Here is a 27,523-nt window from a genome sequence, read left to right as displayed (position 1 = left end):
CACAAAAACATTAAGCAAACGAATAATGTTAATAAAATTTTTAAATAAAATATTTTAAACAATTTCTTAAAAACGCAGCGGTGCAGAAAATACCATCAAAATGTTTGCATAAGTACACATATTTTAATGCTTCCCTATCCTTTTTGGAACCTAGGCTTTTAAATTTTGGACTCGAGTTAACCTAAAAGCAAATAAAGATTAAGATTACAAATGATCAGAGTCTACATAGTTACAACCTTGAAAACAAAATTGAAAACTACTTCCCTAGAGTCTTATTTCCAGGGAGCAGTTAAGTGATTTTTTTCAATCAAAACAATCTGAATATAATTCTTTGCTTTTCAAAGTATCCAATAATTATATGTACTAGGAAAATGTGTACACACTGAAGTTTATTTATATAATGTTATCATGTTCTCTGTCCACTGCCTAGATATATTTACTAACCTTGGTTTTGTTACTATACATTTTGTTAGGACTTCTGACAGATGTCTGAGAACAAGTAAAGTGAATTTCAAACAAGGAAAAAATTAAAATGAAATAAAATGAATCATCTAATCCAATTTGGCATGCATTTTCTTAATATTATCAGGAACAAGTTCAGTAAAGATAAGTAACATGAGCATTTTCATAACACACAAATTAATGAAATGACAATAGTACACTAAGTTTAATTTCAATAAAATTTGATGACAGTTGTGTATTTGATTAATTTGATTTTTAAGATTAAATCATTAAACTCTAAAATTCTGTTCTATATAAAAGGCTATGAATATCTTACTTATTCTTTCCCACCTTTTCTAGTTACAAATTAGAAATTCAGAACACTTTCTAAATATATTCCAATTGAGTTGCTTCAGCAAAGTGCCTGTAAAGTGAGTACTTTGTATACAGATTTCAGGAATTACCTTTAAAAATTGGGCATGTAAATTATTTGCCTGGGTTTAAATTTGCCTGATTGCTTCTAATGGGGCAGGATATAATCCCGGCTCAAAAGTTTGCTTTACTAAAAAAATAAATGGTTACATTTCTGTGGAAAATCACCTTGCTTTGTCAGTGTTCTTACATGAGGCATGTAATTTTCTACTGTTACAGCCACAAAGTTTCCCAATTAAGGATTCAGAGTGCTGATCCGTATATGTCACCCAAAGAGTTTTCCTTTCTTTGAACTCCTAGATAATTTTCAACAAATTTAGCCCTGACTTTTCAATCCACAAGTAACAAAACTGGGGTTAGGGGTTCGGGTGGGTGGGGTAAAGGGGCTCTCAGTATTTTTAATTTTTATTTTGTTGACATAGTTCCTACTGTGTGATAAAGGGCCATCCATACTTATCCACAAAGTCACTGTTTTATAGTTGAAATTGGCTTTAACTATTAAAATTATATACAAGGAAATTAGGGGTATTGCAATACTTGGTTGCAAATAATTTGCCATCTGGTGTTGGGTCAGAAAATGCTATTTCATCAGTGCTGAGAAAATATCCAAACATGAAGCAATTCCTAAAAAAAGAGGAAAAGATGATTCAACAATGGAACTAACTTGAAATTCTGATTAAACATTAGCAAAATATTTATCTCTTTACGGAAATACTCTTAGAGACTGAAGTCTAATACTTTCATTTCACACCTGAGAAAACTGAGGTCCAAAAAAATTCTGCTGAGAGGCAAAGGCAACCATCCTAACCTACCTTCACTCTAGGCAATCCACGGTAACGAGCAACTAGTGCAGAATTGTGGGTAAAAACCAGGTAATTAAACCAAAATAACCATCACCAATTTTAACCAATAACTATATTCTTCTTGACTACAACACATACTCAGAGCTTTAATAGTTGACTACAACTCTCCTTCATCCTGCTCAGTTAGGATTAACAAGGAAGAAAATGAAATGGTTGAAAGAATTCAACAAAATTGAGGGGTACTATGTAAAATAATAGGCCTATACTCTTCAATTTGTTCAATGTCATCAAAGACATAGGCCAAGAAACTGTCCAGATTTAAACAAATGAAGACTAAAGAGATAAGACAACTAAATGTAACGTGATTCTGGATAGGGAAAAAAAATGCTTGCAAGGACATTATTGAGACAATTAACAAAACTAAAATGTGGACTATAGATTAGATAAAAGCATTGCATCAATATTAAATTTCCTGAATTTGTTAATTGTACTGCTGTTATAAAAGAGACACTATCATTCTTAAATACTGAAGTACAAAGGCTTAAAGAGAATAAACTTACTTTTAAATAATTCAGGAAAAAAAGAGAGAATGGTAATGCAAATGTGACAAAATGTTAAAACTTGATGAATCCTGGCAAAGGCATGTGAGAATTCTTTTTACTATTCTTGCCACTTTTCTTTAATTTTGAAATAATTTCAAAGGAAAAGAATTGAATTCAACCAGAAGTTAAAGATTTTTAGGCTTCTGGTATACTCACTATAATTGAGTACAAAGTTAATTGCTAAGCTTAGTAGTTTTGGTTTGATTAAATAGTTCTTGTCATGTCTTGTAAGAATAGAAAGACTACTACACCTGAGGGTATGAGTCCTAATTCTGCCCTTTTACTAGTTTATCAGTGGGAATTTGTACACATAATCCCATCTGAGCCTCAGGTGCTTCCTATGTAAAACAGAAATAATATTCTACTGTTGTGAAGATTCAAACATTTATCACCTACATACACAACAGAAAATTCAGCCTAAGACTCCTGATACACAGGATAGTTGTCAATTATGTTATCTATATTTTCAAGTCAGATGTGTAAGAAAAGATAGATATGTTCTCAAATGAATGTGTTTTGTATTTCTCCTTTGAGGGCAACTTAATTTTTATTCATTTTGCTTATAGACAACCTATTGCCTTACCACTCAAGTATCTGCAGACTGGCAACATTCAGCATCACTTGAGAGCTTTTAGGAATGCAGAATCTCAGGCCCTATCCTAGACCTACTGAATCAGAATTTGCATCTTATCAAGATCCCCTGGTGACTAACATGCACTTTCAAGTTGGAGAAGAACTAGTCTACTGCCAAACTTACGTATCTCTTAATATGAAACATAGAATTATTTCATAATTAACTATCAAATAAAAATCTTTACAGACACCAATTTTTCTCACTGATTCCCTTTGTAAGATATCTTTGGTAATTTAGGATTATGGCCTAGGACTAGTACCCATAGTGATCTTGGTGTTCATTCTTTAAAAGTGGCATAGAACTCAAAAGGCTAGAATAGTGTTACTCAAAATGTAGTCCTTGGGCTGGCACTGGTTTGCAATCCATTATCTGTCCATAATGAGATATGTACAGAAGTTGAGAACAGGGTTCTGAAACTCATCCATCCAATCTAGATTAGGTAAACAAGGAAGAAGCAAGCTCATTATTCATATTAGAAACTTTAACCTCATTTTATTTATCTATTCATCATGGTTTGGGTTATTTATACATTTTGGCTATTATATAAATATTATGAATGCTGCTATGAATATTTATGTATAAGTTTTTGAGTGGACATATGCTTTCATTTATACCTTCGAGTAGAATTGCTGGGTCATATGGTAACTGTTTAACTTATTGAGGAACTGCCAGACTGTTTTCCACAGCAGCTGCACCTAGCATTTCTACCAACAATGTATGAGAGTTTCAGTCCTCACCAACACTTATGATATTCCCTTTTATGATTATAGCCATCCTAGTGGGTGTGAAGTGATATCACACTGTGGTTTTGGTTTGTATTCTTTTCATGCATTTACTGGCCATTTGTATAAATTTTCTTTGGAAAAATATCTGTTCAAATCCTTTGCCCATTTTTAAAATTGGGTTGTCTTTCTATTGTTGTGTTGTTAGAGTTCTTTATATATGCTAAATAGTAGACCCTTATTAATGATTTGCAAATATCTCCTCATATTCCGTGGGTTGTCTTGCTAATTTACTTTTATGTGTAGTTACAAATGAGGAAAAGTTATGAGTTATAGCAAGTTTTTATTAATTACCCATTCACACACTGTCAGTGAACACGTACAATTTCTGTAATTTCTTTTTTTAACCTATATTTTGTTTGTATTTGATTATATTTGACATTTTCCGTCTGTTGAATCTAATAAAAATTTGAGCTTGTATTTTCTACTTTTTGTTTTGTTTTTCCATTTTTCTAGCAATTCATTTTTATTTTATTTTATAAAAGTGTTAAGTCTGTGACAGACTAGTTCCTCACCAAATATAGTTTGAAAAGCACTGGGATAGAATATTTCAGACTTGGAATGTTGTACCCTAATATTGTCTAGAATTATTTTCCAGTGTCAACACTTGTCTTAGCCTGACTCTGAGAGGCATTTGTATGGAGTTATCTTACCAATATCATCCTCTACGGCTCATGAGCCAGGGGAGGCTGTGTAAAAGCTAACCTAGGTCTAGATCCATTTTATTTTATTTTTACCTGAGAGTATCTACCAGTCGTCTTGCAATGCGCTTTCTTCTCTTCAGTCTGAAGACCCAGATTCTACTTATTCCACACACTGCAGGTTCTGGTAAGTCTGAACACTGCCAAGCCCTGTGACATTCTTTGAAGCTTGGGGATTCTGAGTCAGTTGTTTCAGACAGTACACGGAAGGCCTTCAAGGATACAGAAACATTTATAGCCAACACCACAAATGAATTCACATTTCTTTTTAAAGATCATTCCTTAAAACTTAAGTATCTAAAGTTAGTATTACCACATCTCCACTAAAAATGTTAACAATCCTTGAATATTTCTTTAAGTCTCATCCAATTATACAACGCTTAAAAAATACTAGGGGTGGTTGAGATATTCCCCTATTCCAGTGCATTCCATACCATTATTGAAACCTCCCTTTTTATTGATTTTTGAAAAAATTATAAAAATCAGACAATAAAATACATTTCTTCCATTCTCTCCTTCCTAAAATGTATATGTGACAACCTAAAAAATCTGGTAACACTAAGTGTTCTAGTTTGCTAATGCTGCCAGAATGCAAAACACCAGAGATGGACTGTCTTTTATAAAAGGGGGTTTATTTGGTTACACAGTTACAGTCTAAAGGCCATAAAGTGTCCAGGGTAACACCTCAGCAATAGGGTACCTTCACTGGAGGATGGCCAATGGTGTCTGGAAAACCTCTGTTAGCTGGGAAGGCATGTGGTTGGCTTCTGCTGCAAAGTTCTGGTTCCAAAATGGCTTTCTCCAAGGATGTTCCTCTCTAGGCTGCAGTTCCTCAAAAATCTCACTCTTAGTTGCACTTGGGATATTTATCCTCTCTTAGCTTCTCCAGAGCAAGAGACTGCTTTCAATGGCCATCTTCAAAATGTCTCTCACCTGCAGCTCCTGTGCTTTCTTCAAAGTGTCCCTCTTGGCTGTAGCTCCTCTTCAAAATGTCACTGTCAGCTGCACTGAGTTCCTTCTGTTTGTCAGTTTATTTCCATGGCTCCAGTAATTTAATTTAGACCCACCCTGAATGAGTGGGGTCACACCTCCATGGAAATTATCCAATCAGAGTCATCACCCACAGTTGGGTGGGGCACATCTCCACAGAAACACTCAAAGAATTACAATCTAATCAACACTGATACCTCTGCCTACACAAGATTACATCAAAGATAATCGAGTTTTGGGGGACATAATACATTCAAACTGACACACTAAGGAAGTTTGTTACATATCAATATGAAATTTGATTTATATTTCAAGTTTTTTTTTGTTAAGATTCACAGGACAGGAAGATGCAAAAATAGTACAGAGAGGACCTGTGTCCCCTTCACCCAGTTTTTCCCAAAGGGTACATATTCCATAAGTATAGTATAATACCCAAACCAGGAAACAAACATTGGTACAATTGTGTGAATGGCCCTATGCCATTTTATCATGTGTATAGATCAATGTAATCACTGTCACAATCAGAATACAGAACTGCTCCACCAACCCACCTTAATCTTAATCCTTAATCTCAGGCAACCACTAATCTGTTCTCCATCTCTATAATTTTGTAATTTTGAGAATGTTACATACATGGAATCATATACTATGTGACATTTTGAGACTGGCTTTTCCTCACTCAGCCTAATTCTCTTGAGATACATTCATAAAGATTAATAGATTGCTCCTTTTTATTGCTGAGCAATATTCCATGGAATGGATTTATCAGTTTTTTTAACTGTTCACTGAAGGACCTTTGGTTGTTTCCAGGTTTGGGTTGTTATAAATAATGCTACTATGAACATTCATGTACAGGGTTTTGTGTGGGCATAAATTTTTCTTTCTCTGGGATGAATGCCTAGGAGTACAGCTGCCTGGTCATATGTTTAGTTTTTAAAGAATACTGCCAAATATTTTCCAGAGTGGCTATACCATTTCACATTCCCACCAGCAACATATGAGAGATCTACTTTCTCTGCATCTTTGTCAGCACTTGGTAGTGTCCCTATTTTTAATCTGAGCTGTTCTGATAGGTGTGTATTTCATTAAGTTTTAACTAAAATAATAATAATAAAAAAAAACTTTGCCTTTGAATGAAGAATTCGTAGAAGAGAATTTGTATGGGTTAGTTAGCCATACTGCCTTTATCACTATATAAACAGCCTAATTCTTTTAAGATAAAAAAAAGAAAAGGCCAGATTGGTAAGTTTTACTGCCAATAATACATATCAGCTGCTTTTCTTTCTAACTTCTGAGAACACAAAGAGAAGACTACATATTTATATATGGAATAGGAAAAAGCAGGAAAAACAAAGGAAAATAAGGAGAAAAAAGAGACGGTAGAAATGAGGGGGAAAAAGACACTTTTAAGACAGTATAAAATGTTTATATCAGTATCATTTCAAGGCATATTGAGACATAAGTTGTGCTGTTTGAGACTGTTGTGTAGCCCAGGAAAGAGTATTTCCTTTGATCCATTTTTGTGGGTGCAAACTTGCTGTGAGTGGGATCTTTTGATTGGGTTGTTTCCACGGAGGTGTGAACCCATCCATACCAGGTTGGTCTTGATTAGTTTACTGGCGTCCTCTGTGAGAGGATAAAAGGCAGAGATATTTTTAAGAGCTCAGAGAGAAGCTTAGAGAGAAAATGCCCGGAGACATTCTGGAGACAGCCAGGAGAGAAGCTAAGAGATGAAATCCAGTTTGCCCTGGAGAAGCTCAGAGGACCCCCAGACACTTAGAGGCAGAAATGCCCTAGGAGAAATAAGCAGAAAGATGCACAGGAGCTAAGAGAGAGAAGCTAAGAGAGACAGAAAACCAGAGACATTTTGGAGAAATCCATTTTGAAACCAGAACCTGGGATCAAAGAACCAGCAGATGCCAGTCACGTGCCTTCCCAGCTGAGAGAGGTGTTCCGGACACCACTGGCTTTTCTTCCGTGAAGGCATCCTCTTGCTGATGCCTTAGTTTGGACACTTTTATGGCCTTAGAACTGTAAATTTGTCACCTAATAAATTCACTTTATAAAAGCCGATCCATTTCTGGTATTTTGCATAATGGCAGCTTTAGCAAACCCAAATATAAGTCTTTTTAAGAGAAAAGAGATAATTGTGGGATACTATGGAGTCAGGTAAAAAGAGCACCTTTGAACTATATTCTTTCTAGCTGAAGAATACTCTGTAAGCTCTTTGAGGACAAAACCCACATCTCTCTATTCTAGAACAGGGGTTAGTAAACTTTCTGTAAAAAGCCAGATAGTAAATATTTCAGGATTTGTAGGCCACGTGGTGCAAAAGCAACCACAGATAATATGATAATGAATGAGCATGGCTGTGTTCCAATAAAACTTTATTTGTAAAAATAGGTTGCAGCCACACTTGGCTCATGAACTCTAGTTTGCCAACTCTTGTTCTAGAACATGCTATTTAGGACCTAAAGTAGATTCTAATTAAAGGACAAGTAATGACTATTGTGCCAAATACATTAATCTGCACTAAGCTACATGATCAATAACCTGACTCTATAGATTTGCTTATTTAAAATCACTATTTTATAGCATGACTATAAATGACTACATAAATATAAGGCTTTTCTGACTTATCCTACTTTTATAAGGTAAAATATAAAATAGAAATAAATGAGTTCAATTATCCATACAATTGAGGATATTTTAGTATGAAAAAAGTCATTAACAGTAGCAATATTAAATGCGTATTGAGACTTCTTTTTCTAACTACTTTATTTTGCTCACAAATTAATTATGCCAGTAATTTAAAAGACATATACCATACCTGTTTGATGGGCTCAGCAATTAAACACCCAACTACTCTCTTTTCATCAGATATAAAAAGAAACGTTTTGGTTTTGTGTGGATATTTGGGAACAACTTGCTGGAATCCTAATTCACTATCAACAAGTTCTTGGACATCTTCTACCTAATGATGTTAAAAAAAAAAAACAAAAGAGGTGAATTTGTTTTAAAAAGCATAATAGAAACTATATATATTTACATACACAAAATTTCTGATTACTATAATTTTGCCTCTTTTGTCTCTATTTCCTAAATTTGCGTACCCATAAATTATATCACTATTGATGAATGTACCTGCCATTTTGGAAACAGGGTTTTTTTTTAATTCAATTTTATTGAGATATATACACAAACCATACAATCATCCACAGTGTACAATCAATTGTTCACATACCATTATATAGTTGAGCATTCATCACAATTTTTGAACATTTTCATTACCACATACAAAAAAAGAATAAGAATAAAAATTAAAGTAAAAAAGAACACCTGAAACATCTTATATTCCCATCCCTCCCTATTATTCATTTTCTTTTTGTCCCCATTTTTCTACTCATCTGTCCATGCACTGGATAAAAGGGACTGAGCCACAAGATTTTCACAATCACACGATCACACAATGTAAACTGTATGGTTATAAAATCGTCTTCAAGAATCAAGGCTACTAGGTTGCAATTTAACAGGGAAACAGGGTTTTAAAACCTATTTTGAAGATCATTTTCAACAAAAAGAAATTCAGACCTCTGGAAGAGATAAGGAGTAGGAAGCGTCAAGCAGATTTGTTGTAGCTTTACTCATTCTTCAGGGTGGCTAAACATCTAACCCAAGAAACACAGACAATACCAACATAAGAAGCAAGCTCTGGGGGCCTTTAATTTCTCACACTAAAATGCTTAGTTTATGTTTCACAGATGGAAGATGCAGGTAAAAGGTAAGTGATGGAGCCTAAACTACTTTCTTTATCTCTAACTGACACACATTTACTTGTTTTATAATTCTAAGTTTAGTTTTGTGTGAACTTCTATGAAAGTCATCCTTACTTGCACCAAAGTGGGTTATCTACCAGCATGGGTTGATTTCTTGCAGGATAGAAGAGGGAAGAACAAGGATTAAAAAGATAATGTTGCACACCTTTCTGATAGCATAATTTGGATCATGTGGCAGGACCAACACGATTTTCCCATCCCAAAACTCTGCTACTACACGTTCTTTCTTCCAACCCTGCCAAAGGGAAAAAAAAATAGTCATAGTCTAATTTGTGAAGAGAGAAAAACATTATATACTTTGGTCTAGAGAGAATAAAAGGCTGAACAATGAATGATATAAAAAAGAGGATGAAATGCAACTACAAGAATTTGGGAAAGAAAATAAAAGATGCCTGAAACAAGGTGTTGCCCTCAAGGGGATGACACCCTATTAGGAGATAATTACATAATTTATTATAAAATAAGACAAATAAGAGTATTCACAACATAAAGAGTGAACTGAACTATTAAGGGTGGGAAGGTAGCAGCGTTCCAAGGGAAGGCTTAGTAAGAGCCCACGGGACTAAGGAAATCCAGAGAGTCCTGAAGGGACATGCCCTTTCTTCTTTTAGTAGCTTAGCATAGATCTGACCCAGCACATCTTAATTAGCTCAACAGAAGAGGGGAATAGCAGCACTGGACTTTAGAAGCTACCTCTTAGATCAGGAAACTCCCATTTTTCATTTTCACCTACAAGTTCCGTGCTTCTACCTCTATAAATGTATGGAGTGTTACAGGGGTTGGGTCTCTCTCCTGGAGAGTGTGTGCTCAGTTCTCTGCTTACCCACTTTCCTTCAATAAACCTTGTTTTACTTTTACATTCTGTGTGTGGCTGGTAATATAGGTATATTTCTGTCCCCCATGCTTGACAAGACTATGGGCTCACTGTCTTATTCATCATCTTACTATTAGTGTCCAGCATAGTGTTTTAAACAGGCATGTGGACCTAGTGTTTAATTTAATGTTGAAGTCATATGGCATTTGACAAGGGTTTTATTATCATTGATGATATTTCAATGAACATAATGGGAAGGAAGGTCATTCCAGGCTAATGTAACTGAATAAGCAAAGGTGCAGAGAACGGCAAATAGTCTGCTTTGATTTGACTGTATGGTTCGGGGAAAATGAAACTGAAATATTTGGAGTAAATTTAGTAAGAGCTATATGTAGGAAACTATAAAATTTTCCTGAAGAATATGAAAGACATGAATGGAGAAGTATACTATGTTCTTGAACTGGAACCTTGACTCACTGAAACACAGATTTTTTTTTTTCCATTTGATTATAATTTCAAATGGTATCCGTTTGATTATAATTTCAGTCAAAATTCCAATAGGTTTTCTTTTTTGGGAGAACTTGATGACGAGCTCATTTTACAGTTTATTTGGATGTTTACATGTGTAAGAAAAGTCACAGTTTTAAAAAAAAGGATGGAAGGGGCCTTTCCTGATCAGATATCCAAACATAGTATAAAGCTACATTGAAAAGAGTATGGTACTAGCACAGAAACACATAGACTGATGGTGCAGAACGCAGTGTCTGCTAACAGACCCATTTATATGTGGAAATGTAGTGTATGTTAAAGATGGCATTGCTGATCAGTGGGGAACAGATAAACTAGTCAAACAATATTGGGACACACATGACAATTCTTTAGGAAAAATACAAAATTAAGATCTATAATACTATGTATAAAAAAATTCCTAATGAATTAAAGAGCTAAATATAAAACTTATAGTTACAAAAGTATTAAGAAAATATAGGAAAAATGTTTTACTAATCTTGGAATTGAGTGACTTTCCCGAGATAAAGAAACTCAGGGGCCACAGTTTGACAATATAGAAATTTTAATTTTCTATGTGGCAAGAAACACCGTAAAAAGGTTAAAAATCAAGTGATGGTATATGCTTGTATATGCAGAGAATATCTTTGGAAAATATACAGAGGAAACTGTTAATGCTGGATGCCTCCAGAGATGGGAACTGTGTCTGGAGGAGGATATCGGGTCAGTGAAAGGGTTGTGGGAAGTACTTTTCACTGGATACACTTTGTACCTGGTGAACTTCAAACCATGTGAAAAAAGAGAAAAGCCATAAATAAATTTAAATTACAAAAAAATGGGACAGGGAGACAATATCTGAAACACAGTTAATAAACAAAATATATAAGGGTTAACACACCTAGTACATCCCCATAAATTAAAGAAAACAACCCAATATAAACAGTACCCAGGCCTAATCAAAAAAGTTTGGTTTGTTCCCAGGGCTGGAGCTTAAAGCTCAAAGGAGAATGCACCATGAAACAAGGGAAGCAGAGCCCGAATATGAAGGGCTCTGTTAGCCATGGTAAAGAGTTCAGACTTTATTCTAAGTGCACTGGAAAGCTATTAGATTTGAAATAAAGAATGACAGAATTATATTTCTGAAAGAACTCTCTAGCCAATGTATAAATGACAGACTAAAGAGGGCAAGAATTTAAACTACACTCATATACATACTCTCTCTCATATATATATGTAAGGTTAAGGCCAGATTAAGAAGCACCTAACTGTTGGTAGGAACTTTTTCCTAAAGTATGTAGAATCACACAGGACCTATGTTTTTAGAAGTTACTCTTGGAGCATTGTGGGAGATCAGAAAGGAAGCTATTTTAATAAATCAGGAAAAATTTTAATGAAGGCATGAATTATGGCAGTAAAAATTAGGAAAAAAAGGATGCATTTGAGTAGCAGGTACAATCATAAAGATGGGGCCAACAATAGGATGTGTTTGGGCTAGAAAGTTACTCGACAGAAAAGTGGGATATCTCCTCTCAGAGAAGAAAAAGCCTGTCCAGAGAAGAAGAAAGGCTGCTTTTCTAAGGCTTTCTATAAAAAGAAACTAAAGTGGGGAGATACGGACAACTCAAGTCTTCACTCTCAAATATTAGGGACAACAAAATCGTAGGTCATGACGTATTTAGAGGTACACAGATCTTTCAATATTTAATCAAAGGAAATGTATCTTTTAGAACAGTTTTATTTTTAGAATATTGAAAGACTATCTTTTGACTTACTGTGTATTTGATTCCTTCAAGAAATCTCTGATGATACTGAACATGCTGTAGTTCATCTTCAGGGTTGGAAGCAGTATAGATCATGCCACAAGACTTACACATAGTAGCCCCAAAATATTTCTGACCTGCATCCTACAATTGAAGGAAAAAAAAAGCCCATCTAAAATATCACAAATATCTGTAAATTAAAGCCACATAAACCATTCATTCAAATCTCTCTTTATTTTTCTTTTATGCCAGCACAAGTGAAATACCAAATGAAAGTCTTTCTCTTCCAACCCCCTAAATGAAACGAAACAGGAAGAGTCTTGCAAATGCAATAAAGTGATGAAAGAAATGGAATTGTCCCTGGATGGTATAAAATCAAAATTCTTTAGTTAAACCCACAGTTATAAGGAATAAATCATGAGAATTATAGCTAAGATAAATAAAGGGACTTCTTCATGAAACTCTTAAATAAGAGACCTAAAAAAGCCTTATTTCAAAGAGACAGGGCAAAAATTTCAGGACTTCTATACTCTTATATAATATTCTTTTATTAAGTGGTAAGAAATATTAAAATTCTTTGCCTGAAGAATTAGTAGAACATAAATATAATAAAAGTTCAGGAAAAGCACAGATAATTCATAAATAGTAGGTTCTTATACGGAAGTTAAGGATATTCAATGTCATGGCTTATAACTCCCATTCTATTTCATGAAGCATTGCTTAGTGACACTGAAAATGCCAGATTCTGAACTGTCTAATACAGAGGTTAGCAAACTTTTCATATAAAGGGCCAGATAGCAAAGATTTTAGGTTTTGTAGGCCACTAATGGTTTGTAACGTATTCTTTTTTTTCTACCCTGTAAAACATAAAAAACATTTTTAGCTCCAAGGCCATGAGCCATATGTGGTCCACAGGTATAGTTTGCTAAACCCACATCTAATACAATGTGACTATTCTCATTAAACCTTTTGTTGATCAACCATAATTGTCCTTACCTGGAATCAACTCATTCACCAGCATTCTACTAAAATACTAGCATTGCCCAATACTATGATTTTGAAAATCTATTGACTAGCTTTATGTGCTGCCACTGAAACAAACACGGCATTTACAAAACTGAGAATGTCTATAACCCAGGTTAACAATGCTAAGACAACGTGTCTGACTTCATGTTCTACATGTGTGAGCTACATAGAGGAGGAGCATCGTTTTGAATTTACTCACAATGATGAACTGATCTTTACTTTCTTTATTTGTGTCTTTAGTATTGGCATTTTTCTGTGTATTAGCCTGTTTCAAGAAGTTAGTAGACATGATGGATCCCGTTGAAGACGGTTCTTCAGCTAGAGATCTTGAAATAGAAAGGTGATAAATATTATTGAATAATTTAAAAATGTTTGAAGAATTACAATCAAAAGAAAACAGAGATATACATATATACAGTTTGAAGAGCACCTTGCAAGTTTTAGTGCTTTCTATCCAACAATAACTTGATGACATGATAGGGGCACGAAGAATGAGGAACCTGAGGCCCACTCAAAAGGATCAATAATTTACTCAAGGTCAAGTAACTAGTGATCTGGTCTTCAGACTCCAAGCCCAAGGGACTTTTCTCTATAGTATCAGATGCACAAATAAAAGGTCTCCTTATAAATTAAAAATGATAGGTTTTTGCTATATCAAATCCTAGGACAATATTTACCTAACTAGGTATAAAGAAACTCTTGGACCATCACAGCAAATAAGTGGACTCTAATACAGACTCTACAATATACAGGAAGTCAGAGTCATCAGCATATTATGATCTAACAACTTTTTACTCGGGCAGTGAATGAAGCTTATAAATTCACTTTTCCTCATATCTAAAGCAATACCCCACTGTTATGAAATTCTTAGGAAAAAAGGAAAAGAAGTATTTTGGCTGAACAGGTGTAGTTGAGGCAAAATTTCCCATTAAGAATACTGGGAATGGCTTATAGAGGTTGTAAACTGGAGACTCACAAGCCAAATCCAGCTAGCAGATTTGTTTTGGTTGGCTTACAGTGTTTAAAACTTTGGATTAGCTACTAGTACTTTAACATTCTGGAATTTACTTAAAGGTGTGTATTTCCAATATTTCAAAAGATACCATATGACCACCAGGCCCACATTCCTTCAAGGATTTACTAGTTGGAGATACACAGTACATTCCCCAATAGGTGGGACCTGCATTCTCCAGGTGATTCCAGTCTCTGTCCAGCCTGTCTCTGTAGGCATTTGAATTTATAGATCTTGCCTTATAATGCAAAGATCTTGCTTTCCCAGGGACCTAAAGAACAGAAGTTTCTAGAGAATAGAAGTAAAAGTAAATAGTCAAGGAAAAAACCAAGTTCCCAAAGTAAAGATTTAGATAACAGGAAAAAATCTAACTGGTAAAGCAGGAAGAAATCGGAAAAAATTGGCTAATGTTTTAAACTAAGTCAAAGTGTCTTATTACCATCCGTTTAGAAGCATGACTTTCAAACTGATCTGACAAGCTTATGTTAAGAGATATATTTTACATCATGACCAGTATAGACATATAATAAACAGTCATGAAAGAAGATGACACAGGTGAGAAAAACAAGGAACGTAGCCTTTGAAGGGCCAAAGTTGCCCACCCAACCCAATCTCCTTGGTGATTAAAGATAAGGGATCCTAAGAGTAGAAGAACTTAGCCAGGGAGTTCCTTACTTAATACGCAAAGTTATTTATCACCAAAGTGTGAAAGAAAAATCAAAGCTGCTTAAGCCGAGGATTGTCAGACTATATGAAACTTCTTTTTCAGAGCTTTTCCACCTAGCACGCTCTCTACCCATCTCTGTTTCCCTGCATCCCAGTCTTAGCTTTGAATAGTAAAGTGGTAGCATTAAGTTGCTGCAAGTTACTTATTCCTCTGGCCAGAGTTTCTTCATCTATAAGATGGGGTAATAATGGTACCAATATCATGAGGTTATAAGTTCTTACTAAATATTTGCTATTATTAATATATTGTCATCCTAGGGAAGGCAATATAGCCTAATGGGCTTTGGAATCAGATATGGATTCTAGTCCTGGCTCTGTCACCTACTAAGTGTTCAATGTTGGCTAAGTCACTAACAGTTTCCTCAGTTGATAATGGAATTAATAGTATCTAGTTTCTAGCTGTTGTGAAGACTAAGCAAAATCAATGAACATAAACTACTTATTATTTGCCAGGTACTGTACATTAATGTTATTTCTCAAGCCCATAAAGATCTTTTCCTTCTCTCAATTCTAAGTTCTTATGAAATTTCTATGAAAGTGTCTGATTTCATCTTCTATTCTCAATAACCCCTTGGTGGGAAAGAAAAAAAATGCTCCACAAATTGAGTAGCTTAAGAAAGGAAAAGAGACCCAGAGGACCCATATAATTCACAAAACTTTGAAAGTTCTTGAATCATTTAAGATTGGTCATGTAATAATATTTATATTTTTAGGGCCAGAAATACATCAAAATTATTTAAATTGACCATGGACATTAAAATAAGAATAATCCCTACCGTTTTGTATTGACTGAAGACATACTGAAGATGGGATAGACAATGGACTCAGAAGAAACTGGTAGGGAGGAAAAATGGTAATCATTTGTATTATAAAATAAAATCAGAGCTTTAAATAATCAGATTTTAAAGGTAAGTAAGACCAAAATACTCATATTACCCAATTTCAAGATTTATTATAAAGCTACAATAATCAAAACAGTGTTGTACTGGCAAAAGGTAAGACAAATCCATCAATGGAACAAAATAGAGAGCCCAGAAATATACCCAAACAAACACATTCAACTGATTTTTGACAAAGAGGCAAAAGTAATTCAATGGAGAAAGGACAGTCTTTAAAAAAAATGGTGCTGGAAAAACCGGGTGTCCATAGGCCAAAACACATACACACACACAAAAAAAAAAAAACAGAAAAAAAAACTTAGACATATACTTCACACCTTATACAAAAATTAATACAAAATAGATCACAGAACTACATGTAAAATGCAAAACTATAAAACCTCTAGAAGAAAATATAAAAACTTGCCTGAATTTGGATTTTGTGATGAGTCACCAAAAGCATGATACACACACAAAAAACTGATTAACTTAGACTTAATTTAAAAATTTTGCTCTGTGGAAAACACTGTTAAGTGAATGAAAAGGCAAGGCACAGACTGGGAGAAAATATTTGCAATTATTTATCTGATAAAGGATTTGCATGAAGAATATATAAAGTACTCTCAAAACTAAACCATAAGAAAAGAATCCAGCTAAAAATGGGCAAAAGATCTGAACAGACACTTCACTGAAGAAGATATACAGATGGTAAATAAACATATGAAAAGATGCTCAGCAGCATCTGTCATTAGGGAAATGCATATTAAAACCACAATGAGATGCCACTAAACACTTATGAGAATGGCTAAAATCCAAAAAAACACTGACAATTACAAATGCTGGTGGGAATATGGATCAACGGGAATCCCATTCATTGCAGGAATGCAAAATGGCACAATCACTTTGGAAGACAGTTTGGGATTTTTAAAATAAATTTAAACATAACTTTAAACATACTTACTATACAACCTAGCAATCATGCTCCCAAGTATTTACCCACGTGGTTTGAAAACTTATGCCCATATATAATTTTGAACATGAATGTTTATAGCAGATTTATTCATTATTGCTAAAAACTGGAAGCAACCAAGGTGTTTTACAGCATGGAAATGGATCAACAAACTATGACACATCCATAGTTCAGTAATAAAAATCAGTGAACAATTGACACATGCAACAACATTGATTAATATTAAATGCAAATATATTTCATGATTCCATTCATGTGACACTCTGGAAAAAGTAAAACTATAGGGACAGAAAACAGATCAGTGGTTGCCAGGGATTGGGAGAGCAAGTAGTAGTTGACTACAAAGGGCATGCACAAGGGAAATTTCAGAGTAGAAAAACTGTTTTGTATAGTACTGGTGTAGTTGATACATGACTATGCATTTGTCAAAACCCAATACATAGAATTGTTATTTGACAGAGTGAGCTTTAGTGTATGCAAAAAAAAAAAAAAAAAAAAAAATCACCCAGCATTTCAAGGGATCACAAGATGGTGAGCAGACTACGACAAAGGAATCTACTGTATTGCAATTGTATGGCATAACTGCACTGAAGGAGGTAGGGAAACAAGCAAGGAAGCTAACCTAAGTAGAAATTGGTGTTCTGACTGGAAATTGTAAGGCTAAAGACAAAAGGACTGTACTTACACACTATGCTCTAATTGGAAAATTTATTTCTCACAGGGGTACAGGTTAAAAATTCTGGAACTGTTTTATATGTATACTGGGGGTTTAACAAAAGTAAATGGATAGTGAATGGTGGGAGCTAGGTTTCTTGATGGAAAGGAAAGTTACAGATAAACGAGAAAGGAAGGGTAGAAAGAACCCTGTCGTACTGGATTAGAGTGGGAGATTTCAGTATGAGGTCACATAATACATGTACAAATGGATAGATAAAAAAACAGTTATAGATGTGGGCTGAATTATATTCTCTAAAAAGATAATATGTTGAAGTCCTAATTCCCAGTACCTCAGAAAGGGAAAAATAGTAACTTTATAGTGGAGAAACCTGGCAAACATGACCTTAACCCAGTGATGTCATATGGATATCATATATCCCCAACACGTGACAAGGATACTGCATATCAGTGGTATTCTTTCCAAATCCCACAACCCCAGTCTAATAATGAGAAAAACATCAGATAAACGTAGATTGTAGGATACTCTACAGGCTACCTGACCAGTACTCCTCGAGAATATCAAGGTCATGAAAAATAAGGAAAGTCTAAGAAACTGTCACAGACTAGAGGAAACTAGGGAGACATGACAACTATATGTAATGTGGCTCCTTGATTAAGTCCTGGAACAGAAAGAGGACGTTAATGAAAAAAATGGTAAAATTCAAATAAAGTCTAGAGTTCAGTTTACAGTAATGTAACAATATCAGTTTCCTAGTTTTGACAAAGGTATCACGGTACATAGCACGTTGACGATGGGGGACATTAGGTGAGGGATATATAGAACTCCTTGTCCTATCTTTACAACTTCTCTGTAAATCTAAAATTATTCAAGAATAAAAAGTTTATCTAAAAAAAGACCAAAGTTAAAATAGCAGTTTATTAAAGAAAAAACAGTAACTTGAAAGGAGGCTATGTAGTAAACAGCACAGTTTAGCTTTACACTGAAAAATAATCAGAGCTCATCCTCTAGAAACAAGGCCAAGGCAGGTCAGAGTCTAATGTGCTATGGGTAAATCAAATAACCTAAGTCTATTCCTAAATCTATAACATGGGCATAACCATGGAACCTATTTCATAGGGTTGTTATAAGAATCAAATGATAAATTATAGTTATTAAATAATAAACAAGTTATTTGTATATTACCTCGTGACTTTTGCCATATTCTTGTACCAACCACCTGTATTATTTTCTACTCACTATTTTTCTTTAAATTGACTTAGAAGATATAATGAAGTTATTTTAAATTAAAATTCTATAACTATTGTAAATATAAAGCCACTATTTTTCAGTTACATGTTTTATTATATCAGTGCTAGGAGCACAACCCATGGGAAACACTGATATAATATATACTAATGCTTAGCAATACCTGGCACAGATTAAGTACCCCATAAATATTAGATACTAACATTACATCTCAGAATTATGATTATGAATAATTATTCTATACATCATTAGATCCTCTCAAAGGCTACTGCTCCAGATCATGCTTTTAGGTTTTTTTGGTTTCCTTCCTACGAGTTAGTTTCTTACTATAGTTAGCATGTCTACTCCTAGAACTTTAATTTATTTCCAAGTTTATAGAATGAGGTGAAGTTAACCAAGAATTTGGGTAGTAAGTAGAATGTCAACTAACCTCTTTTTATATTCATGGTTTAGTGAATACTGCTTACCTGAAAAATAAGTTAATAATAGACTTTCGGAGCAAAGAGGGATTTAAAAATCAAGACTAACCCTCTTAGCAATCTCTCCCCTAGATCACACAGCTAATTAGTGGTAAACCTAGACAAAATCCCAAGGTCCCTGATACCCAATTCAGTGTATTTTTCATGGTTTAGTAAGTTTTGCTCACAACTGGGCTTTGATCACAAATATGTAACATAAATTGTTTTATTCCTTCCTATTATTTTGGGTAAAAGGTAGGACATGTATGAGTTTATAGATGAAAACACCCAACTCCAATGAGCCTGGTTAATTAACTTGGCCACAGTCATAGAACAATTAAATATCAGAATTTTGTCTAAAGTTTCAGCCTAAGGTCTCATCTCCTGCTTTTCAAAATGCACTACATTGTTCACCATAGAAAACAGTATCACAGAGAGAAACACAAAGATACTAACCACAAGTGTACATATTGGGAAAAAAAAGACCCAGAAAATATTACTGTGTATGAATTGCACACTGACACGTGTACTGAAGCATTAGTACAAGTAACTAAACTCATTTTAAGAGAAATTACTTACCTGCCTTCTTGTCCTCACTAAGAGAATCATCTGAAGGAAAATGCTTACTTTCATCAAGTTTACATTCTCTTGAAGAAACTACTCCACCTGATGAATCCTAAAAATAATGAATAGGTAAAAGGAAAGGAAATTAATGAGTCTCAATTATTTTCTATTTAGTGAATGAATTCCAAGTGATCTGTTTCCAAAGCAACATATCTTGTTTATTATGAATTACATTTCATAATGTGATTTTAAATCCTCAATTTTCAGTCTATTTTAAGGAAAATTTCCTCTGTATTCACTAAATGTGCATTACCTTTTAAAAGCCAGAGTGTTCATATTTTGGTCTGTAACTTGTCAAACTGTCAAAAATGTATTATACTTCCCAATAAAGATAGCAGAATAAATATTCTAGAACATCCCTTCCATAATAATGTAATGAACAACTACATAAATAGTAAAAATGGTAAAAATTTCCCCAGCAGCCATCAAACTGGAAAGGGACAGCATTTGTCATAAGCCTTAAAAATGGGCAGTTAAGGAAAGAAAAAGAACATTCTGGAGTGGCTGGAGAGGCTTCTAACATAGTAGCAAGGAAGCGGGAGAAGCAAAGTAGAAAAAATCCTGACAAATTTCACTACTAATACTAATTTCATAAAACTTAGGGAATATATAGCTCAGGGAAAAAGGAAAGCACTCTTAATTCAAGTACAACTCCTATTCAAGACCATTAATACTTCAGCAGAGGTAGGGCAACCCATCAGTTTGTCATTTCCCGGACTCTATTATGAGTTGGCAGAAGGATGTGTACCCTCTCACGAAAATGTGACTCAGAAGAGATGAATCCTAGGAGTGGGTAAACAGCAAAATCTTAAGAAGAGCACACAAAGCCCAGGTACACAAATTTAAGATGCACAAAAGCCCAGCTTGTCAGAGTACTGAAAACTAGACAGAATCTAATACTCATTCCCTTAAAAACTGAAGCTCAGGAAAAAAAAAAAAAAGGCAGAAAAGAGTGTTGCAGAGAATTCGCCATGTCATTGCATCAAGGCTAAATTTTCATTACCAAATAGATATGAAGAACAGTAATCAGGAGAGATGGGGGAAATGCAGAGCCCTGCCCCTTTGTTTTACTGGATTGAGAATTAATTTTAGCTTGGGTTGTACCCAAAACTTTAAAAAAAAACTGGCATAAATTTATATATAGTGAAAGGAAGCTATCAAGTATGCAGTTTGATGAATTTTGATAAATGTATACATCCATATGTAGCCCACAGCTCTATAGACACAGGATGTTTTGTGGAAGATACAGAACATAAAGAATAGCAGAAGTAGATAGTTATGGCTTAGCCAGCAAGAACATCTCATATAATAAGATACTTGGCAATGCTTGATAAAGAGGAACAAATATCCATAGTGAGTACTGCAAAAGAATTGCACATAGAGCAACAGGTAAGTAAAATTGAGGAAAACTGGACTGATCTAAATATATATACATACAATGAGTGGAGGGAAATGAAGAGCCCATATCTGAAAAATGGGGATAGCCTGATACTCAGTTCTGAGAAATTATTGCCATGCAAGAATGAGGGCTAGCTTTGCCAGTCCTTTCAATTTTTCATGAGATACAATCTAGAAATCTAGATTTTTATGTGATATCTTCCAGTTTTAAAAAAATGCTAGCTCAAATAATATATATATATATATATATATATATATATATATATATACACACATACATACGTAGGCCAAGCAAAATATCCATGGCCTCGATTTGGCCACAACTGATAACTGAGTTTTGAAATTTAGATGACTATAATAGGTATATACCAGGGCTAAGTTTGAGAGGAGATGAGAGGATATGATGAAGAAAATAACTATAAAGAGGGTTTGAATTGCTCAATATATGTGCCAGGCAGTGCCCGGGCACTCTGTGAGCCTTTTACTTCCCCAGCTACAAAGTTTGTGATGAATATAAACAGGTCACCACAGACATGGAAGTCCTGAACTGGGAGATACTTCTTAAGGCCTGCTGCCTCTAGCTAAGTGAAAAAAACAAACTTTCTCTGATGAGACTACAGATGGGAGGTCAACAACAGAAGGTTTATACCTTTGTTGTCTAATGTGGTAGCCACTAGCCAGCCACATGTAGCTACTGAGAACTTAAAATGTGGCTAGTCAGAAACAAGATATGCTGTAAGTATACAAAAAACACATATTTTGAGGACTTAGCACAAAAAGAGAGGTAAAATTTTTCATTAATTTCTTACATTGATTATACTGAAATAATTTTTTGGTATAATGGGTTATATTTTTTTTTACTTTTTTTTAATGTGGCTACTAGAAAACTTAAAATTGCATGTGGCTCATGTTATATTTCTATCAGATGGCATCAGTCTAGATCATGTGTTAAAAATGAGCAAGATCAGAAAAAAATGCATTGTATGGTAACCATGAAAGCATACAATATAAAAATCAATAAAAACCCAACTGCATATTAATAGTGATCATCCAGGTGAGATTACAAATGATTTTTTTATATTTTCTGTATTTCCTAAATTTTCTAGAATAATCTATTACTTTAAATGATAAGCTAAAACAACCAAAAAACAAAATGCTTACACTCTGGAAACCCACTCCCTGATTTTTCTTATTTCTACTTTCTAAAAACACTGACTACTAAATAAAGGTTATTAAGCTTCTCTGGACTTTAGTTGACTTATGATGTAATTTAATAAAATGTATAATTTAACACCAGCAAAATGTTGGTAGGCTTCCTTAAGCCAATAAAGGGAGGAAATTATCATCTTTCCACCCTGTCTTTAAATTCCTTATAGGGACTAAACTCTAAATTACCTAGTCTCATAAAAGCAGTCTCCAAGACCGTAAAGAAAATAAAATTTTGTTCAACTTTGTTATATATAGTATTTATATTGGAATTTCATCATGGAGCCAATGTAGTTTTTAAAGTGATATATGTAGCTTTCTTTACCTTTATTAATTTCTCTTCATTTTTACTTCTTAAAGTTGGTAGTTCAATGTTCAGTTCCTTTCCTAATCGCAAGCACTTTGTTACTTGCCTTGTCTCAAAAGCTTTTCTTTCACTGACGGTCTCTGCATCAGAATCTTCAGTCACTTTTAATTTATTCTTCTGGGTGAGCTCCAGTAATCGTTTATTTTCCAGAGACAATTTCTTAAAAGAGCATTTTTTTCTACTAACAAAAAATGCTGCTCCACCCTGGAGTGTAACTTGTGGTTTTATTTTTTGACTTAGAACCCGAGGAACATTCAGATTATTTTCAACTGAATAACAATTATTCTCTTTCTCCACAACTGGCTTATAGGCCACTCTATTTTGTGTGGAATTTTTAGAATTCCTTGATACAGGCTTGATGTACTTATAACTTGGTTGATACTTAGCAGTTAAACTCTTCTGTGTTTTTTTGTTCATCTTCTTGGAGCAGACAGATTTTCCCTGTATTTTTTTCATCACACTAGGAAAAGGTTTATCTTCATTATTAGTTTTTAGACAAGCAGGTCTACTCTCTTTTACCAGCTTTCTCTCTAATGGATTGAGGTACCACTTATCTTTGTTGTAAAAGGATAGAGTGGACACAGCAGATTTAAACGGTGAACCTTGATTTGCAGATGGCAGTCTATTTTTTCTAGTTGTTGGAAATGATGTATTAATTGGAGTTGAAATGAAGTGGCCATGTTGAAAACAATGCTCCTCTTCTTCATTTTTATCACTGCTTTGGATAATGTCCTTTTTATTAGGTGATGGAAATATATTTTCAGTAAAGTCCAATGTTAATTTCTTTGATGGAATGTCTGATAATAGGCTACAAAAAGAAACCAAGTCCACTGATAAGTATCATTATTTTGCTTCAAAATTTATGTTACTTTACTGCTAAGTAAGAAAAAATTCTACCTATAGGTCATATCAAAAACAATACAACCCTCCCCCACAAACGTACATACACACCCATTATTTATTAATCTAACAAGTAGGATTCTTAAATTTTGTCTTTACCAAAGCATTCCAATCTTTCAAAAGTAAGATCTGAATAATATTCATGAAAATAAACATTCTTACAAAGAAGCTTTGACATACATATATATGTAAGTGTGTGTGTTTTCAAATCTATTTCTAAGTCTTGGCAGTATACAAATTATAGCCCATATACTTTGCTCCACTGACTACAGGAATCCCTGTATAATGATTTATTCTCTGTAATAAACTGATTTCCTGGGGTCTGTTCTATTAGAAGTAATTTATATCTCTGGTATGACCATGTAGTAGGTATTGAGTACACAGACTTTCTAGGATTGTTTACAGATAAGCATCCACTGCATGTAAAACACTATCCTAAATACTATAGAGGAGAGTGAAAAGGAGCAGGGTAATAAAAGACATGACATACTTCCTAGCCATAGCAAGCAGATAGCTTTTTTCTGTGATTCCTTCCAAAAGGACTAAATAATTCATTATGAAAACTTACAGTATTTCCAGACTAGAATTAGAATTAGAATATAGACTATTACCATAGCCACAAAGGGCATGCCAGTGGAATGGAAATTCAAGGAAATGGAAGAGAGATGAGAAAAACAAGAGGTGGATTTTTCCTTTTTAAGGGTTTCTACCCATGGGATGAGACTCACTCGTCACAGTTCAAAGAATGTTGTTTTCTTTTCTTTGGAAAAGCTGCCATCTTCTAAGTTGAATACCTAAAAGCAATAGGACAATAATAACCAAATATCAAATGAAACCTGCTGTATAAAATCATACTTTAGAAGTCTAGAAAACTTTTCAGAAGGGTAGATGGTCTATAAAGACTCAGGAAAAAAAAAATGGTTTTTTAAAAAACAAATTTTTAATAAAGATTTAAACCATGAAATTAAAAAAGAAAATTAAAGAAAAGAAAACTACACCACAGTAGCAAATAAGAACAAGGAAATAAAAGCAGGCATGATACATTTATTTCAAGCCGGAAAATGACCCTACCAAGGAGGAAACATTTTTTGCCTTGATTCAAGGTACATTTCCCCTTTAATTAGTCTCATTGATACCAAATTTACTCTTTATCTTCTGGGAAGCCTTTCTTGACACTATCCTCATCCCACTACTCCTATTGTATTTTGTTCTATACTTCTGCACAGTGTACTTTAATATTCCACTTAACATATTTTCTTGTTTGTTTAACTGTCTTCCTCGAGAGCCTGTATGTTCAATGAAGACAGAGACAGTTTCTAACTTTTTCACAAACACCCCACAAGAAAATTGTGGAAACATAATCCTGTCCCGTTTTCCTAGTTGAGAAGCTTGAGTAAGCCGCTTGTTTTCTTATTTATCAAATACTGCCCATTTTATAAAATATAAAAGGCTGCCGAAAATAAATAAAATCAGGTACCTTAATTCTCGAGCACACAGTATGTTGCTCAATAAAAGTCAATTCCCTTCTCCTTCTTTTGGACCAGGTAGACTCCAAAAAATTACACAAGCGTGATTTCAAAGCTGAATAAACAAATAGAAGGATCAGGGGTTCTGGGAATTGATGTAGAGCTGCGGCTTATGAGAAAACCCTTCGAGGGATGAATGAGGGGAGGTATGAGAGAAAGTCACCCCTCTCTCTGAATCTCGTCAGGGGAAAATGACAAGAAGACCCCGGCGTCAGAGAGATGGAAACCCGTGACTGGGAAGTGCAGAGGAAGTGCAAAGAGCGTGGTCTCAAGCCCGCCAGCCCTCCGAACCCAGAGCAGGAGATCTCTTTCCTTGACACGTACCCCCTTCGTCCCACAGTCTCCATTTCTCCTCAGTCTTCCAACCCTCCTCCTTGGCCCTCAACAATACCTGCGCCTCAGAACCAGACGACCTCTCCTCAGCCGAGCCAGGCGCTCCTTGAGTGTATTCAAATTATTGCGCGCCAGTCGAGGCTGCAGCCGCTGCGTTCCTATTCGCCGTTTCGCAGAGCTTCCAGGGGCTGGCTCGTGGATTGGTCGCTCTCTAGCTATTGCCCCACTCACTCGGGAGGCTGTCTGCACCATTCTCCCGCCCTTGACAGGCGAAACCACGCCTCCCACACTGTTTTGCCGTGCCGCTGGGCTCTAATCCCGGGAATTTTGTTGCAAGGCATTTTGGGAATTGTAGTTTTCGGCAGAATAAAGGCACTCACCAGAACTCAGCGTCCATTCTGGGGTCATTTGCAGTCAAAAGTTTTGTAAAGTAGCTTCTCCAAGATTATCAGTGCACTTATTTTCCACATTTGGAACTTGATCATTTAACTTTCGAATTATTATTAGCAATCCTTTAGGTCGATTTCATTTTTTTATTTTTCAAGTTAAATTAAAAAAATTAAACCAGGGCACTAATATCTACTATGTGCCAGGCATTCTTAGATGCTTTACATGTTTTATTTAATTTACTCCTCACCACAATCTATGAGGTATATATTATATTCCCATTTTACAGAGAATAAAACTGAAGGCCTGAAAATAATTCCTATTCTTTCCATAGGTAGCGGGAAGATTCCTAAAGCACTCGTTGGTTGCCAACCATTGTATTATTTTTGTGTCACCAATACCTGGTACACTCTCTGGTACATTTTTAGTTCTAAATAAATCTAGGTAGGTGATGCACTCAACGTCATAAGCTCCAGAATGAAGTAAGAAAAATAATCAGGCCAAAGCTAAAGTCCTGTAGGAGCATTACACGATTATTCCTACTTAACAGAAGATTTTCTTAGTTTCAGAGGTTTGGAGTTTGCCCAACTTCATAAGAAAAATAGATGGCAGATCTTGGATTTAAACCCATAACAGCCTGAGTCCAAAACCCAAGGGTCCTATACCTCTCATGAACATCAGTTACAACTCATTTCAGTTGAGTGCTCAACCCTGTAGGCCTTTCAACTCATTTAACCCTAGCAGTACATAACTATGAGTCAGCTGTTACATTTTCATTTTGCAAGTGAAGAAAGTGAAGCATAGATAGTTAATTCATGTGCTCAAGAAAGGCCTTACAAGTGGTAGAGCTAGAATGAGAATAGTGGAGGAATTTGGGTCTATTCAAAATTTAATGTGTCAAGCATTGTGCTATGCTCAGTGAAACCACCGCTGTGAAGCAGAGCCCATATGGGAGTGAGGGGGGGGCAGCTAAACAAAACTAAGAACTGTCAGGACCTCAACGTTTACAGAGTGGAGATTCTTAAAGTAAAGTTTGCCAATAGAATTTTTCTTCTACGTCTTCAAAGAAGAGAGTTTTCCGCTATGTTTCTCACCCACCAAACTTCCTGGATCCTCTTCATTCCCTCAATCCCCCCAAACCATTTAACCCTCGCCCGCCACTTCCCCACACCTTGCCAGGATTAAAGATGGCGCAGACGAGCCAGCGTTGTGACGTTCCGACGTCCGCCGGAAGTGCGCGGGGGAGTTCCGGGGACAAGTGGACGCTGTGCTTCTGGTATCCTTAGCTTGCAGAGTTGAGGGCTGTAGCTCCGCGCGGAAGTTGCTACCTTGCTGCAGGGATCATGGTGTTCTACTTCACCAGCAGCAGCGGTGAGTGAGAGCCGCGATCTCCCGGGTCCCTGCTCGACAGCGGGGCTGCGAAGCCGAGATTCCCAGGCCTCGGCTGTACCTAGACCTCCTCGTCCTGAAGCGCTACTTCGGTGGC

General features: G+C 35.2%; 2 protein-coding genes across 4 annotated transcripts in view; one reads left to right on the top strand and one right to left on the bottom strand.

Moving 5' to 3' along the window:
- Window positions 1–25,902, bottom strand: ESCO2 (establishment of sister chromatid cohesion N-acetyltransferase 2). Its single transcript, XM_037812780.1, has 10 exons — window positions 25,709–25,902; window positions 22,850–23,699; window positions 19,876–19,972; window positions 15,843–15,900; window positions 13,528–13,654; window positions 12,315–12,446; window positions 9,367–9,456; window positions 8,216–8,359; window positions 4,432–4,607; window positions 1–1,497 (listed from the first exon to the last, which is right to left on the bottom strand). The coding sequence occupies exons 1-10, from the start codon at window positions 25,900–25,902 to the stop codon at window positions 1,365–1,367; spliced, it is 2,001 nt and encodes a 666-aa protein (XP_037668708.1). The 3' UTR covers window positions 1–1,364.
- A 1,375-nt stretch (window positions 25,903–27,277) lies between these two features.
- The window catches only part of CCDC25 (coiled-coil domain containing 25), a 63,506-nt gene continuing 63,260 nt past the window's right edge, over window positions 27,278–27,523 (top strand). The window contains exon 1 of one of the 3 annotated variants that reach the window (XM_037813205.1): window positions 27,278–27,408. In XM_037813205.1, the coding sequence (XP_037669133.1) occupies window positions 27,381–27,408 (28 nt within the window). In that variant the 5' untranslated portion in view covers window positions 27,278–27,380. The remainder of the gene's footprint in view (window positions 27,409–27,523) is intronic. The other 2 variants (XM_037813207.1, XM_037813206.1) reach the window with 2 other exon arrangements.

This window comes from Choloepus didactylus, chromosome 20 (genome assembly GCF_015220235.1).
Source record: "Choloepus didactylus isolate mChoDid1 chromosome 20, mChoDid1.pri, whole genome shotgun sequence".
In the NCBI taxonomy this organism is placed as follows: Eukaryota; Metazoa; Chordata; class Mammalia; order Pilosa; family Megalonychidae; genus Choloepus; species Choloepus didactylus.
The sequence above is the reverse complement of the archived record's forward strand: the minus strand, read 5'-3'. Positions and strand labels throughout refer to the sequence as shown.

What these genes read in the sequence shown, in the direction of transcription:
- ESCO2 (XM_037812780.1), bottom strand. Translation starts at nt 25,902, where the DNA reads ATGGTGCAGACAGCCTCCCGAGTGAGTGGGGCAATAGCTAGAGAGCGA. An exon ending in CGTCTGGTTCTGAGGCGCAG is followed by an intron (nt 23,700 to 25,708) that starts GTATTGTTGAGG and finishes TTCTTTTTGTAG; the next exon opens with CCTATTATCAGACATTCCAT. An exon ending in GTAAAGATCAGTTCATCATT is followed by an intron (nt 12,447 to 13,527) that starts GTGAGTAAATTC and finishes CTTCAATTGTAG; the next exon opens with GATGCAGGTCAGAAATATTT.